The sequence below is a fragment of the Pseudorasbora parva genome, chromosome 14 (assembly GCF_024679245.1).
Source record: "Pseudorasbora parva isolate DD20220531a chromosome 14, ASM2467924v1, whole genome shotgun sequence".
NCBI lineage: Eukaryota > Metazoa > Chordata > Actinopteri > Cypriniformes > Gobionidae > Pseudorasbora > Pseudorasbora parva.
The window spans coordinates 28,319,444-28,335,516 of NC_090185.1; the positions used below are offsets into that span (position 1 = coordinate 28,319,444).

Consider the following 16,073-nt stretch of genomic DNA (forward strand, 5'->3'; position numbering starts at 1 on the left):
TAATGGTTTTGCCCGAGCCAATTAAAAGTGCAGTGTGTAGTATTTATGAGTCTCTGTATAGAAATGCAATATAATGCACACTATACTATAACTATAGTTTCAGTGGCGTATAAAAACCTCACATAATGTACTGTTATGTTTGTATTACCTTAGAACGAGCCATTTCTATGTTCTATATTCTAATTTCCATATTCTAATTCACAACCTCACCGCTAGTCGTCACAAAAATTCACATACCACACCTTTAAGTCTAATGAAGACAAATGTTGTTTCCTGCTCTGTCAATCCACAAATCAAGGTTAAGAAATGGTTACTGATTCTGGAGTAAAAAAATAAATTAAAAAAATTATATATATATATATATATATATATATATATATATATATATATATATATATAAAATATTATATATAATATTATTTAAAATATTAAATATTAATAAAAAATATTAATAAATATTAATTTTAATAAAAAAATAATATATAGCTGCAGCTGTTGGTTATTGAAACTGCTGTTGCTGCTGTTGCTGCTGTTGGATAATGCTGCTGTTGGGTATTGCTACTATTGCTATTGCTGCTGCTATTGCTGCTGCTATTGCTGCTGTCGGGTATTCCTGAAGCTGTTAGTTATTGCTGCTGTTGGGTATTGCTGAAGCTGTTAGTTATTGCTGCTGTTGGGTATTGCTGCTATTGCTATTGCTGCTGCTATTGCTGCTGTTGGGTTTTGCTGAAGCTGTTAGTTATTGCTGCTGTTGGGTATTGCTGCTGTTGCTATTGCTGCTGTTGGTTATTGCTGCTGTTGCTATTGCAACTGTTAGTTATAGCTGCTGTTGGGTATTGCTGCTAATTCTATTGCTGCTGTTGGTTAGTGCTGCTGCTGCTGTTGCTATTGCTGCTGTTGGGTATTGCTGCAGCTGTTGGATATTGCCGAAGCTGTTGGATATTGCTGCTGTTGGGTAATAATGCTGCGGTTGGGTATTGCTGCTATTGATATTGCTGCTGCTATTGCTATTGCTGCTGTCGGGTATTGCTCAAGCTGTTAGTTATTGCTGCTGTTGGGTATTGCTGAAGCTGTTAGTCATTGCTGCTGTTGGTTATTGCTGCTGTTGCTATTGCAACTGTTAGTTATTGCTGCTGTTGGGTATTGCTGCTAACTCTATTGCTGCTGTTGGTTAGTGCTGCTGCTGTTGCTATTGCTGCTGTTGGGTATTGCTGAAGCTGTTAGTCATTGCTGCTGTTGGGTATTGCTGCTGTTGCTATTGCTGCTGTTGGTTATTGCTGCTGTTGCTATTGCAACTGTTAGTTATTGCTGCTGTTGGGTATTGTTGCTAATTCTATTGCTGCTGTTGGTTAGTGCTGCTGCTGTTGCTATTGCTGCTGTTGGGTATTGCTGCAGCTGTTGGTTATTGCTGCAGCGGTTGGTCATTGCTGCGGCTGTTGGTTATTACTGCTGCTGTTGGTTATTGATGCTGTTGGTTATTGCTGCTGCTGCTGTTGGTTATTGCTGCTGTTGCTGCTGTTGGGTAATGCTGCAGCTGTTGGTTATTGCTGTTGTTGCTATTGCTGCTGTTGGTCATTGCTGTGACTGTTTGTTATTGCTGCTGCTGTTGGTTATTGCTGCGGCTGTTGGTTTGCTGCGGCTGTTGGTTATTACTGCTGCTGTAGGTTATTGCTGCTTTTGTTATTGCTGCTGCTGCTGTTGGTTTTTGCTGCTGTTGGTTATTGCTGCTACTGTTGGTTTTTGCTGGTGCTGATGTTGGTTATTGCTGGTGCTGATGTTGGTTATTGCTGGTGCTGATGTTGGTTATTGCTGATGTTGGTTCTTGCTGTTGTTGGTAATGCTGATGTTGGTTATTGCTGCTGCTGTTGGTTATTACTGCTGCTGTTGGTTATTGCTGCTGCTATTGGCTATTGCTGCGGCTGTTGGTTATTACTGCTGCTGTTGGTTATTACTGCTGCTGTTGGTTATTGCTGCTGCTGTTGGTTATTGCTGCTGCTGTTGGTTATTGCTGCTGCTGTTGGTTATTGCTGATGTTGGTTTTTGCTGCTGTTGGTTATGCTGATGTTGGTTATTGCTGCTGCTGTTGGTTATTACTGCTGCTGTTGGTTATTTCTGCTGCTATTGGCTATTGCTGCGGCTGTTGGTTATTGCAGCTGCCTTTGGTTAATGCTGCTGTTGGTTATCGCTTCTGTTGCTATTGCTGCTGCTGGTTATTGCTGCGGCTTTTGCTATTGCTGCTGCTGCTGGTGGTTATTGCTGAGGCCGTTGCTATTGCTGCTGTTGGTTATTGCTGCTGCTTTTGGTTATTGATGCTGCTTTTGGTTATTGCTGCTGCTGTTGATTATTGCTGCGGCTGTTGGTTATTGCTGCTGCGGGTTATTGCTGTGGCTTTTGCTATTGCTGCTGTTTATTGCTGAGGCCGTTGTTATTGCTGCTATTGGTTATTGCTGCTGCTTTTGGTTATTGCTGCTGCTGTTGGTTATTGCTGCTGCTGTTGGTTATTGCTGCTGCTGTTGGTTATTGCTGTGGCTGTTGGTTATTGCTGCTGCTGTTGGTTATTGCTGTGGCTGTTGGTTATTGCTGTGGCTGTTGGTTATTGCTGCTGCTGTTGGTCATTGCTGTGGCTGTTGGTTATTGCTGCTGCTGTTGGTTATTGCTGCTGTTACTGCCAATACATACACAACACGCTGCTGTGATCAAGACATCCTGCTGCTCTACAATATAGCATACATAAATTACCTGTAGCAAATCTATACAGGTGGAGCTGGGGAAGGTGGAAGGTTTCTGACCAGTATTTGAAGGTTGAACAGCAAGCTCATTGGCTACTGATACAGCAGGACCAAATCAGCTGTGCCCTGATACAATTGAGTAGATTGAGTTGAGGACTCATCAGCCTGCGCCATCTACAATTTCAGGACCAAACTTAATTACCTCAAAATATTTTTATAATTAGTGTCAATAAGACACAGATTCCCTATGTGACAATATGGGGTATGCCATCACAAAAGGGCAGTGTATAGTCAATAAACTGTTTTGAGGAGCCAACTAAACTGTAAAAGCTTCTTTTTTGTAGCCAAGGCTTTAAGGTATAGGTATAGAAACTGCATTTCAAAAAGAAACTCACCCTGAGAAATATTCAGTGGACTAAAATTGTAAACACTAGCCCCGGTCTCCAAAAGAACAAAAAAAAAAAAAAGAAAGAACAATAGAAACAAAAGAGGTCTGAATTAAGATTGTTTTAAGGGTGAGTCACACTTTATACAAGACTCATTTTACAGTGCAATTACATTGGTAAGTGCTAAAGTAGTGAAATTAATATACTTTATACATATAGTAGTGAAAAGCATATACCTAAATTGTTAAACAGTTTTCTTTACCACGTTACATGATGCTAAACCAGTGTGAAAGCAACACCTGTCCCGATGTGCAGACAGGTGAGTGTGACTCCGCCCGCACATTTACCATACAGCAGCTCTCACTTTAAAAGCAGCATCAGTCTCACACAAACACTCACTCACTCGACAAGCAGAGACACTTGAGGACGACTACAGGGCAGCATGTCTAATATTACGAAGGTTCTTTCTAGGAGGCAGGACAGAGGAGAAGGAGTGGGAACGAACGAGAATGCAGTTCCCTTCAATAAGCAGGACTATCAGAGCCTGAAGCAGGAAAGTCTGGCGAAAAAAACCCTGTTCTGTGACCCGACCTTCCCTGCTGAATCCGACTCTCTGGGATACAATGAACTCGGGCGGTACTCCTTCAAGACCAGAGGAGTGCAGTGGAAAAGGCCTAAGGTATGTAGTTCAGGTAAACCCTACATTATGGGGACAAGACGTCCCCACAAAGAGGACAATATCTAAAATCCTTGTCCTTGGGGGGACATTTTTTTTGTCCCCATGTGGCTTATAAATCATACAGAATCATGTAAAAATTCAGAAAGTTTTCTGTGATGAGTAGGTTTAGGGGATAGAATTTACAGTTTAAAAAAAATTATTGTATGGAAAGTCGTGTGTGTCTTTCTTTGCACAGGTGGAGTTTAGGTAAATATAAAGGCGTGTATTTGGGATCTTTGTTTGTCTTATAGAATTTTTTATAGAATCTTTTTTTTATAAAATACTTTTGTTTTATCCAAAAAAAGAAAGAAACATTTTTAAAAGTAGAGGCTAATTCAAGAGTAGGTTAATTGAAAGGTTATGGTTGAAAATATGAATTAAAAAAACTGTAAATTTAAAAGCAGTTCATTTAGAACTGTTACCGCATGAAACACATTTTAAATCACATACTTTTGTAGAGTAGTTATAGTATTTATTATTTGTAAGTCTTTAAGGTGATTATCCATTCACAATGGGAAGAGTTTTAACCATTAATAATGTTTTTAAAATTGGTAAAATTGAAAATGTATGTTTAATTGCTGCCTTTAAATCTTAATAAACCCAAACAGAAAAAAGCACGGTAAATAAAGTAAAAAGTTCATTGCACTTTTTAAACTTTTTTAGAGTATAAATTACAAACAATTTAAACCTATAATAATTTAGAAAATAAAAAAAAACTATAGGCCAAAGTATTTTTTAATTAAACTATTCAATATTAAAAATCAAAATAGAAACCTTTTTTTATTAATAAGGAAAAATGTTGACGTGACATGAAACAGCAGTTTATCTGATATTCAAAACATGTATTGTTCTATAGGTGTGCATAGATACGCTCACTATGGTAACCGTCAGCAGCTCAGGTTTCTCTTCAGGTGTGTGGAGGATATTTGTGTGCGTTTCATTGTGTTTATACTTACAACAAGCATAGTCTCTGCTCATCGGTTTGCAATGCTATTTAAATAACACACTTGTATCTGTATTTTTTCTTGTATGAATACACTAGCAACCACACAATTGTTCAACTGAACCTTTTACATGCACTGTTTGCTAAGAGAAAATAAAACATATTGATTCTCATGTGTACCATTGAATAATGCAATAATATCTGCTCTAATTATGCTCAAATTTTCCTTCTTTTTTTTTAAAGGAACTGTGCTCAAACCCTGAGTTCATTGTGGACGGCGCCAATCGGACGGATATCTGCCAGGGAGCTTTAGGTGAGCAAAGATCCTTTTGGTCACAATAGTGCTCGGGTGTGGCCTGTAGAGAAATACAATGAATCATTTATGATTTTCACCGACATGGTGGTCAATACAGGAAAATACATTATTACTTAAGAGCAGCATCAAAAAAACAACAACATGATGAATAGAGAATTTCAGGATCAGTTTAATATATTATGATATCAAATGAGGTGTTTACCTCTGATTACCGGTGTCTGCTGGTGTGCTTTATGTTAACATGAGTACACTGTCCTCCACCCCAAACACACACAGATCTGTATTGTGCAGAGCTAACCACCATGACACAACAAATATAAACACTTTATCAGAAAAGTGATATTCAAAACTATTCATATGATATATTAACGAGCCATTTTCTTTGTTCAGACCAAAAGAGAAATTGTACAAAGCACCCAAAAGGTCATGGTCATGGAAGAAATGTGAGATGGAAAGAAAAATTATATTTCAGTGCATTTGAAAAAACTTTTTTGTTCCACCAAAAATTTCTCGGCGAATCCCCTAAATGAACCTAAATGAAGATGCATTAAAGCATTAACTTTTTCCTTCCATCTCAGATTTCCATGTCTCTTTAGGGGTTCCGTACAAATGTTGGTTCCCTAGGAAATGCAATATTTTTGCAAGAGAATGCAAAAGTTGTGCGAGCAAATTAAGTTTCTCTACACTGTAAAAAAAAATTGTTGATTTTTGTTGGTTTAACTTAAAAAAGTAAGTAACCTGGTTGCCTTAAAATGTTGCGTTTATTGAACTTAAAAATTTGAGTTGATACAATGAAGGAAATTAGTTCAATAAATAGAAACTCAAAATATTTTGGTATCTGAACCACATAAAAAATTTGATAAATCATGAAAATAGCACTATTTGGCATGTTTCATTGCGTCATCAGAAATAAAACACACACAATTACCCAATATGCTTACAAAATATTTTTATAATATTTTAATAAAGGTTGTCGAATCTCCAAAAATGTTAATTGTATTAACTCAACATTTTAATTTCAATGAACTCAAAATTTTAAGGCAACCATGTAACTTTTTTTCTAAATATTTTTTTACAGTGTAGAAACGCAATTTTTTTTGCAAGAGAACGCAAAAGTTGTGCAAGATCATTAAAAGTTTCTCTAGGAATGCAATATTTTTGCAAAAGAAAGCAAAAGTTGTGTAAGAGAAAGTTTCTAAGAAGAACGCAATACTTTTTCAAGAGAATTAAAAAGTTGTGCGAGTGAATGAAAAGTTTCTCTAGGAACGCAACATTTTTGCTAGAGAACGCAAAAGTTGTGCAAGCAAATTAAGTTTCTCTAGGAACGCAATATTTTTGCAAGATAACGGAAAAGTTGTGCGAGGGAATGAAAAGTGTCTAAGAAGAACACAATATTTTTGCAAAAGAAAGCAAAAGTTGTGTAAGAGAATGAAAAGTTCCTCTAGGAACGCAATATTTTTGCAAGAGAACACAAAAATTGTGCAAGAGAAAGTTTCTAAGAAGAACGCAATATTTTTGCAAGATAATGAAAAAGATGTGTGAGATAATGCAATTGCATTGAAATATGGAGGATGTGATAAACACATGCTCAAGGGTTAGTAGTTAGGTAGTTGAGAACAAAGTATGGAGCAACAATAATGCTGAAGCTAGCCTTAGCAACCACTAATTAAAGTTACCTCACACTACAAGTGCACAACTTCTGTTGTAGAAATACATGGGAGTGGTTAAAGTCTTAAGCTTGAAGGTTGTAGGTTCAGACCCCACAATGGTTGATCCATGAACAATGACCCTTGAGCAAGACACATACGCCCAGGATCCTTCTTGAGCAAAGCACTGAGGTTGCCCATGGTTGATCCTGCGAGACTATCGCTGTTATACGTGCAATGAAAGTTAGTTTGCATAAAATCATCAGCCCAAGGCAAAATAAATATCTAATTCTGTTTGATACATACAGGTGACTGTTGGTTGCTGGCAGCTATTGCATCTCTGACTCTGGATAAGGAGATTCTGGAGCGTGTAGTTCCACCTGGACAGAGTTTCACGGAGGACTATGCCGGCATCTTTCACTTTCAGGTCAGAACATACAAACAGACCAGATTGAAGAGCGAATTTAAACCTAGGAGGAAAAGTCCAATTTTTTGGATTTAAATAGAACAAACATTCAACTAGTACTTTAAATCATTTTAATAATGTATTTAAAATTAAATCTGTGCTTAGACTTCTAGAATTCAAGAATTCCTGGAGATGCAATATATGACATTATTTCAATGATAAATTAAAGGGACATTGTCAGACTGACTCTCGTCTCCTCAGTTCTGGCAGTACGGTGAATGGGTGGACGTGGTCATTGACGACCGGTTGCCCACCAGAGATGGGAAGCTGCTGTTTGTCCACTCCGCTGAGGGCTCTGAGTTTTGGAGCGCTCTGCTGGAGAAGGCCTATGCAAAGTAAGTGTGTTTATTCATCAAAAAGTCATTACTACTGCTTACTTGAACCGCAAAGTTGAACAATATGATGCTGAGTCACCCTAAACGCTTGGTAAACACTCTGCCTACAACCACAGCCTACAAAACACACAGTGTTTATACAACATGTCACACACCAACCGGTGACGCGGATGTCTGCCATATTTTGAAGGGTTAACGGCTCATATGAAGCTCTGACGGGAGGTTCGACAACTGAAGGTTTTGAGGATTTCACCGGAGGCATCGCTGAGAACTATGAGCTGAGCAAAGCTCCTCCGTACCTGTTTAAGCTCATGCAGAAAGCCCTGACGCTGGGCTCTTTACTGGGCTGCTCCATTGATGTGAGTCTTGTTCCACTTCCGGTGGCTTTCATTTTATTGCATTTTGAGCTGTAATAACTTCTCTATGGCATGAAGAGATAGTGATTAATACATAATACTGAGTAAGCGTTTGGTCTGTCTGTGGTCTACTTAACAAACACACTTTAGACACATGAAGCCATAATTTACAAAGATTCATATTAAAGAATAATAATTTGCTTGTGAGACTGAACAATTTGCATGTGCTTAAGGATGTTTTACAGTGACTTACCTCATATGTACATAGGTTGATCTCACCCATACTTAAAGGATTTTATGTGGAAATATCAAATGTTAGCTAACTTGTGGCTCACACTAAATACCAAGAGTTTCAAGTGTGACAAATTGATATGATTTCTGTAATACATACAAATTCAGGATGCACTGATATGTCCTACATACTGGCTAATAAGGATAATCATTTATATTTTGAAGCAATAGCCAATATATTGTCTAATATATCTATGCACACACTGTTTTTCAAAAGTTTGGGGTCTGTATTATTATGGTAATGAAGGCATTGAAATACTGTATTATTACGATTTTTTTTTTTACGATGCCAATTTTTAAATGACATTTATTCCTGTGAGGCAAAACTTTTTAACAGGAAGATGTCCCCAAAAAAAAAAAAATTAAACATCAATGCGGTGTGGCAGGCAGCGGAGCGAGGGACCGCGAGAGCGGGCCGGTGATTAGTGTTGACGAGTGCCAGCTGCATGGCACACCGGTCTCGTCTCGCGGCCATGTGACGGGAGCATAAAAGGAGCAAAGGGCTGCGGAAGACGAGAGAGGACCAGGCCTGGACTTTATGTTGAGTTTTGTTTATGTTTTATTATGTTTATGTGGGCAGTCGTCCGTGAGGGGCTGCCCGCAGTTTTACTTTCGTTTTGTTTATTTATTTTTAATTAAAAAGTGTTGAACATTCGCCAGTTCCCGCCTCCTTCCTTCCCAGCTACAAACTTCGTTACACTAATCACCGGCCGGCTCTCGCGGTCCCTCGCCCCGCTGCCTGTCACACCACAATCAAATTCATCAGATTTCTGTCACTCTTGATTTGTTTAATGCATCCTTGCTGAATAAAAGTAGCAACCTATTAAAAATAAAATATTACTAACCCCAACATTTTAAATGGTGGTGCCATTGATCTATGTGTGATGTGAGAAACACTGACATGATACAGTTTTTATCATTAATAATACCCAAAAGTGATTAGAAAAATCATATGCTAATTATGGAGCAGATTACCAGTTCGTATGAGACGGAGGCGGTGACGAGTCTGAAGCTGGTGAAAGGTCATGCCTACTCCGTCACGGCCGCAGAGGAGGTCAGACAATGCCACTGATCCTGAAATATAAATTCGATAGGAATAATTTGATGTAGCTCTAATGATTGTCAGCTTATATGCAGGTTCACTTCAAAGGCAAGCCAGTGGAATTGGTGCGTATCAGGAACCCGTGGGGTCAGGTTGAGTGGACAGGCCCTTGGAGTGATGAGTGAGTTCCCTAAACGGACCGTACTTGTTCATCATCAGTTTTGAGAGGCCTTAAATGTTTCCCATCTCTTCCTCAGTTCCAAAGAGTGGGATAGCATCCACCCAGAGGAGAAAGCTAAACTGGATTATTCAGCTGAAGATGGAGAGTTCTGGTAAAAGAACTTGAGCTTTTTAACCATTTAAAACTTTTAACCCTCAACAACATAATAAATAGCTTAAACTTATTGACAAATCTTCCTTGTCTATGCCAGGATGGCGTATTCTGACTTCATACAGCAGTTCTCGAAGTTGGAGATCTGTAATCTGACTCCAGACACTCTTTCAAGCGAGGATTTGAACCGCTGGAACTACAACCAGTTTGAAGGCAACTGGAGGGTGGGCTCCACTGCAGGAGGCTGCAGGAACAACCCAGGTATATCAAATCAACACAAATGTGCTTGAAACCAAATTTGGTTTTAAAGTTGCTTTTGTTTCACCATCCAACCATTTTGTTTCTCCTCTCCAGCTACATTCTGCTCAAACCCTCAGTTTGTGATCAAGCTGGAGGATGCAGATGATGATCCCTATGATGGCAAACATGGATGTACGTTCCTTGTGGGTCTGATGCAGAAAGATGGTCGCAAGGACAAGCGGTTTGGACGAGACTTGAACACCATTGGCTTCGCTATCTATAAGGTAACCGGTTACATACACTTAGTCATACCATTGAAACTAGAAACAACCTTACCATCAACACCAAAAACAACTTCACACCAACAGTACCCCTTATTTAGCAGTCTTGGTTATAGAAGTGCCGTTCCAGATTCATGAACCAAACTAACTTGCTCCGACATTAATCACAAAATTACAAAATTACAAAATTTGATTTGAAGCAGTAAAGTAGGCCTATTTGAATATTGAAAATCTTTCACTTCAGGATTCATGGGTAGTGCAGTTCTTCACCTGGAGTTTGTCTACTAATTTTTTTTTTCTTAGATGATCGAGAAATATAATATAAACAAAATCTCTATGGAGAATATGATTTTACTTTCAAAACCAACTGTTGTACATCACAGTATACAACATTTTTTAAGAATAATGCTACAACAGAATATTTTTAAGGTGAAAATGTATTCATTTGAATTTTCTTTTGTGTTTTTCAGGTTCCAGATGAGGTGTGTATGGGCCCTACATGTTTTGTACATGAGAGTAACTGGACACCACAAATGTAGTCATTTTTACAGTACTACGGAGCCCCTGAAGGGGCATGAGATGGGAGGAGAAATTATATTTCAATGCCTTTGCGTTCTTTGTAAAACTCTCTACTTTTGGGACTCTCAGTGAACTCAGTGCTTTTGGGTAAACACCCAAAAAATTGTGAATCTGTGAAACACAATACCTTAAAAAGTTTCTCGGGGGAACACAATCCCTTGGGAGAGAACATAACGTTTCTTTGGGGAACGAAATTCTTTGGCAGAGAACGCAACATTTTTGGGAGGAACGCAATTAAGAGAACACAAAGTTGTTTGGGGGTTTGCATTCCTTTGGGAGAGAATGCAAAGTTTCTTGGGGGAACGCAATCCTTTGGGAAAAAACGCAGTCTTTTGGGGGAAAGCAATACTTTGGGAGAGAATGCAAAGTTTCTCAGGGAACGCATTCCTTTGGGAGAGAATACAAAGTTTCTCAGGGGAACGCAATCCTTTAATAAAGAACGCAAAGTTTTCCAGGGGAATGCATTCCTTTGGGAGAGAACTTAATGCGTTTTGGAGAGAATAGTGTTTCTTGGGGAATACAATCCCTCTGTAGAGTACTCAAAGTTTCTTTGGGGAATGCAATACTTTTGTGAGTGAACACAAAAGCACTGAAATATAATTTTTCCTCCCAACTTATATTTTTTTCCATTACCACACATCTATTCTATATGGAAAAACTTTTGCAAGTTTTCAGATACGATCTAATCTGTGTTTGTGTTGCAGTTCAAGGGAGTCAACAATATTCATCTCGGTCCTGACATACTGCTGCGTCAGCGGTCCGTTGCAGGGAGCAGCACCTTCATCAACCTGCGAGAGATGAGCGAGCGCTTCAAACTGCCTCCTGGTGAATATGTCATCATCCCCTCCACTTTCGAGCCGCACCGCAAGGGAAGCTTCATTCTGCGTGTGTTCACAGAGAAAGAGGCTGCTGCCAGGTTAGTTTCAAATAGTTATAGTTTTGGACCACATGGTGGTGATGTTGCACAGGTTCTGTTCTGTTTAGAGTGGATAGTAACACTAAAACATCTGTTTGCCATGTGTTTGTCTTACCAATTAATCATAATTGTTCCTTAAACATCTGCGCCCAAATGTATGATGAATGTATTTCTGACTCTCGTCCCTGCAGTCCAATGGAAGCAGAGATCAGTGCAGATATAAAAAGGGTGAACACACACACACACACACACACACACACACACACACACACACACACACACACACACACACACACACACATATACATATTGTATATTATTTTTTATTATTATTATTAAAAATATTTTTTGATTTCCCAGCAATACATATCCGAGAGTGATGTGGACCCACATTTCAAACACCTCTTCAAACAGATTGCTGGAAATGTAAGTCACATGACACTGTTTTAGTTTTAGGTAATTATCTTTTTATTTTTCCCAGTTGCATGATCTTTTCTTTACTCTGCAGGACTCTGAGGTGTCTGTGTTTGAACTGCAGCAGACCCTGGACAGTGTTATCTCGAAACGTAGGAAAACACACTTTTCCACTTTTATTTGCATTTATATAAATAGATAGATATTTAAATTCGCATTTAAAAGCCCCTTGAAAAAGTGTAACATCTGTGCTGGTCATTCTCACTAAGTTTTATGGTATTTCACACAGGAACCGATCTGAAGACAGAAGGGTTCAGTATGGAAACCTGTCGCCACATTATCAGCCTGCTAGATGTATCCTTATTATATGCATAGATAGACTAATGCTCTATTTCCTTTCCTGTCTATCTTACTGTATATAGACCCATTTCCACTGAAATTCTCTGGAATAATTTTTTTCCCAGGACCACCAGCCCCTTGATAAACTTGATCAAACCTTAACCTCTGTCTTATTTTTTAAAGGACAACTCCGGTGAGAAATGAACCTAGGGGTAATTAACAGATGGTTACAGAGTAGATTCTTCTCTGGGATGCGTTTTCATGGAAATCGAATGTAAAGAGTTTTATCTTTAAAAACAGATTAGCTTATAACACTAGTCTATGGGGCACAGGGTAGTGAAATTAAATCGCTAGTTAATACCACTAACAAGGCTAAAAATAGCCTCACACTAACACAGTAGCATAATGAGGGTCCCTACATGCAAACCGAAGCATTGATAACTTTGTAAGAGTACAAACAGTTTAATAAGAAGACACTTTATAAACAGAGCGCATTTCGCGTTCACGAACAGGCGCCATCTTGGAAAACAGTCTCGACTCATCGAGCGACGAGAGCTCTGCTAAGTGATGAACTGTGACTTGGAATCTCATATGGTCCGTTGTTTCCGGAAGAAAACACTGAACGCAACAGAGAAAATAAATAAATAAATACAAAAATGTCCATGTTATTACATTTCACAAACTTAATTCCTATCGACCAGCTCACTTAGAACAGCGCTCGTAGATCGATTCATCGAGACTGTTTTTCGAGACGGTGCCTGTCCGTGAACGCGTAAGGCACTATGTTTACAACGTATCTTCTTATTAAACTGTTTGTACTCTTACAAAGTTCCCAATGCTTCGGTTTGCATGTAGGGACCCTCATTATGCTACTGTGTTAGTGTGAGGCTATTTTTAGCCTTGTTAGTGGTATTAACTAGCGATTTAATTTTACCACTCTGTGTCTACTCTGTGCCCCATAGACAAGCATTATAAGCTAATCTGTTTTTAGAGATAAAACTCTTTACATTCGATTTTCAAGAAAACGCATCCCAGAGAACGATCTACTCGGTAACCATCTGTTAATTACCCCTAGGGTCATTTCTCACCGGAGTTGTCCTTTAAACTCCATTGATTAGAATAGCAAACAACTCTTACTGCACGCACCGCAACAGACATTTGGGTTAAAAATAAAAACGCTACGTGAACCAATCAACCAAGCATGTTCATTGCCCAAGTCCCACCCCCGAAAGTTCCTGAAATTTAAAAGTACTACCTCGCAATCAGGAATGTTTTGAGGGGGAAATTCGTACCCGGAACTTCATTTAGACCCTGGTTCCTGCGGGCTACACACACAACTACCATCCCAAAGCCCTTAGTTCCTGGGGAAAGTTCCTTTGATGAAAACGCAGCTTAAATGTATTTATTTTTTAAATATAGTTTTGATAAGTATTATTTTAAAAAAACATTTATTACTTTTATGATTTAATAATTAGCTTTTCATCAACTCAAATAACGCCTGCAATTTGCGAACCTCATTTTGGAATTTAACCACGGATTACGTAAATGTTTTAAGTGTGTGTTAAGATTCTCAATACTAGATTTTCAATATTAGAGTCCTTTAATTGTATGACCACAGCACACAAATGAATCATCATTACCCTGCTATAATCTTTGACCTCAGTCCAGAGAGACGGCAGCGGCAAACTTGGCCTTTTGGAGTTTCACACACTGTGGACAAAGATCCAGAAATATTTGGTATAATATGCATTTTGGTATAATATTTCAGATAATAAAAAATAAACATGAATAACCAACAAGGTATAGATCCCATCCCTACCACAGTGCAACAATTTTGTTGTATATTTGTTTGTTTAGTGATGTTTATTATTGAATGTGGATTTTCTTGTTGTACCTCACCAGGAAATTTTTAAGAACCGCGATACAGACAACTCAGGCACAATGAGTTCGCATGAGATGAGGGATGCCGTGAAGGAAGCAGGTAATGAGTCTATGCTTAGACAGTCCATTGAAGACAATGAACCAAGAATACATTTCTTCTCAAAGAGAATAATAATATATACAAGATCATAATATATAGTGAAGTAATGCTTGTATGCATTTTCTCCACAGGGTTCCAGCTGAACAACGAAGTCCTTCAGGTGATAATCTCACGTTATGCCAACCAGCAGTACGCCATTGACTTTGATTGCTTCGTCAGCTGCCTGATTCGCCTGGAGATGCTCTTCAGTAAGATTATGCGAAAAGTTTTAAATTACTGGAGGGAAAAATGGGATTATGACAGTTTAACATTTTTACCTGTGCTCTACACAGAAATGTTTAAAACGTTCGATAAGAAGAACAACGGGAAAATCGAGCTGGATATCTTGCAGGTGATGCACAAGTGTGACCACGGGTGGTTTCTGTATCTTCTCAATGCAGCATTATCATTTACAGATGTGTTGTTTTGTGTGTTGCAGTGGCTCTGCTTGGCCCTCAGTTGAAAATCCATTTACTATAATTTCGCAAGAAGTCCATTTCTTGCAATTAAACTGAGGAGGACGCAGCGGACCCGGAATAAACCCCAAAGAGGGCTTGCTTGAGTAAAATCAACTTAAGACGGGTGTTGAGTTGCTTTGAAAATGCAATTTGTTAATGGTGCTTATTTGCTAAAAATAAAAACATTTGCAATAATAAAGATGACAATCTCATTTTTCATATTTACAAAGTCAGTCATTTTGATTATTTGATGTCCTGTTTAGAAATATATACCAGTTTCTATCAAAATGGCACATTGTTTATACTGTAAAAATCATAAACTAATGTATAATGTTAAACCATATGCCATGGCATTTACATGACATTTGAATTCAAAGATATCCTACCTTATGACTAATATTTGTATAGGTGGCTTGTGAATGCGTGACTTCTTGTTTATTAGCTGCTGTAGATAAGATTAAACTATTTGCAATACAAACCTGAGTGGTTATGATTACGATGATAAATTAAAATACTATAACAAGTTATCTACTTCAAGCAGCGTAATAAACCAGCAGACACTGGAAACGTCACATTCATGCTGAAAATGGATAAACACTAAACAGTTTACTTATAAATCTGTTTGATGATGGAGACCTGCACTGTTAAAAAAAAAAATGTTTCCAATTGAATTTCCAATGTTCTAGTGAATGATCACATCTAAATGTTTCAGTTGGCCAAATTGAATTTCTGTGAATTGATGCAATTTAATTCACAGAAATTCATTTTGGCCAAATGAAAAATTTAGATGTGATCATTCACTAGAACATTGGAAATTATGACAATTTCAGAAAATCGGAGACCTGATTTATTTTACAGTGTGAGAATCTGTCCGTTTCTCAATATATACGTTCTTGACTGTTCTTGTGTGCTCGTGTCCTTCATCAGTCGCTGCCCAAGAACTGTTCCAATTCAAAGTTCACATCCAGTAAATTACAGTTCAAATCCCCAGATGTGTCCTAGATCCGCCCTTTCTCGAGAATGCATCGGGAGGTGACTTGAACAGACTTGAGACTGACAGGTAGCCTAGAAATCTAGAAATCTTGAAATCTAATCTGCCGCGAGTGTAGTCTAGCAACTCTCAATACACTTCTGAGCTGGAAAAACCAAACTCTGGTCAGGCCAATCACATTGGCCCTCATTTATCAATCTTGCGTAGAAACGGGCGTATATGTTGGTGTAAGATTATGCTTACACTCCTCTCACCGCCTGATTTATGAAACTGTGC

General features: G+C 38.4%; 1 protein-coding gene across 1 annotated transcript; it reads left to right on the top strand.

The window, feature by feature from the left end:
* The first annotated feature begins 3,487 nt into the window (after positions 1 to 3,487).
* On the top strand, positions 3,488 to 14,901 carry capn8 (calpain 8). The gene is made up of 21 exons (XM_067416152.1): positions 3,488 to 3,794; positions 5,020 to 5,089; positions 7,047 to 7,165; positions 7,406 to 7,539; positions 7,730 to 7,898; positions 9,157 to 9,240; positions 9,324 to 9,409; positions 9,486 to 9,560; positions 9,660 to 9,820; positions 9,914 to 10,083; positions 10,551 to 10,562; positions 11,364 to 11,575; positions 11,767 to 11,803; positions 11,936 to 12,001; positions 12,084 to 12,141; positions 12,279 to 12,343; positions 13,997 to 14,065; positions 14,231 to 14,309; positions 14,441 to 14,557; positions 14,642 to 14,700; positions 14,788 to 14,901. The coding sequence occupies exons 1-21, from the start codon at positions 3,558 to 3,560 to the stop codon at positions 14,809 to 14,811; spliced, it is 2,103 nt and encodes a 700-aa protein (XP_067272253.1). The 5' UTR covers positions 3,488 to 3,557; the 3' UTR covers positions 14,812 to 14,901.
* Positions 14,902 to 16,073: the final 1,172 nt, after the last annotated feature.

What these genes read in the sequence shown, in the direction of transcription:
- capn8 (XM_067416152.1), top strand. Translation starts at nt 3,558, where the DNA reads ATGTCTAATATTACGAAGGTTCTTTCTAGGAGGCAGGACAGAGGAGAA. An exon ending in CCGGCATCTTTCACTTTCAG is followed by an intron (nt 7,166 to 7,405) that starts GTCAGAACATAC and finishes TCGTCTCCTCAG; the next exon opens with TTCTGGCAGTACGGTGAATG. An exon ending in AGGCTGCAGGAACAACCCAG is followed by an intron (nt 9,821 to 9,913) that starts GTATATCAAATC and finishes TCTCCTCTCCAG; the next exon opens with CTACATTCTGCTCAAACCCT.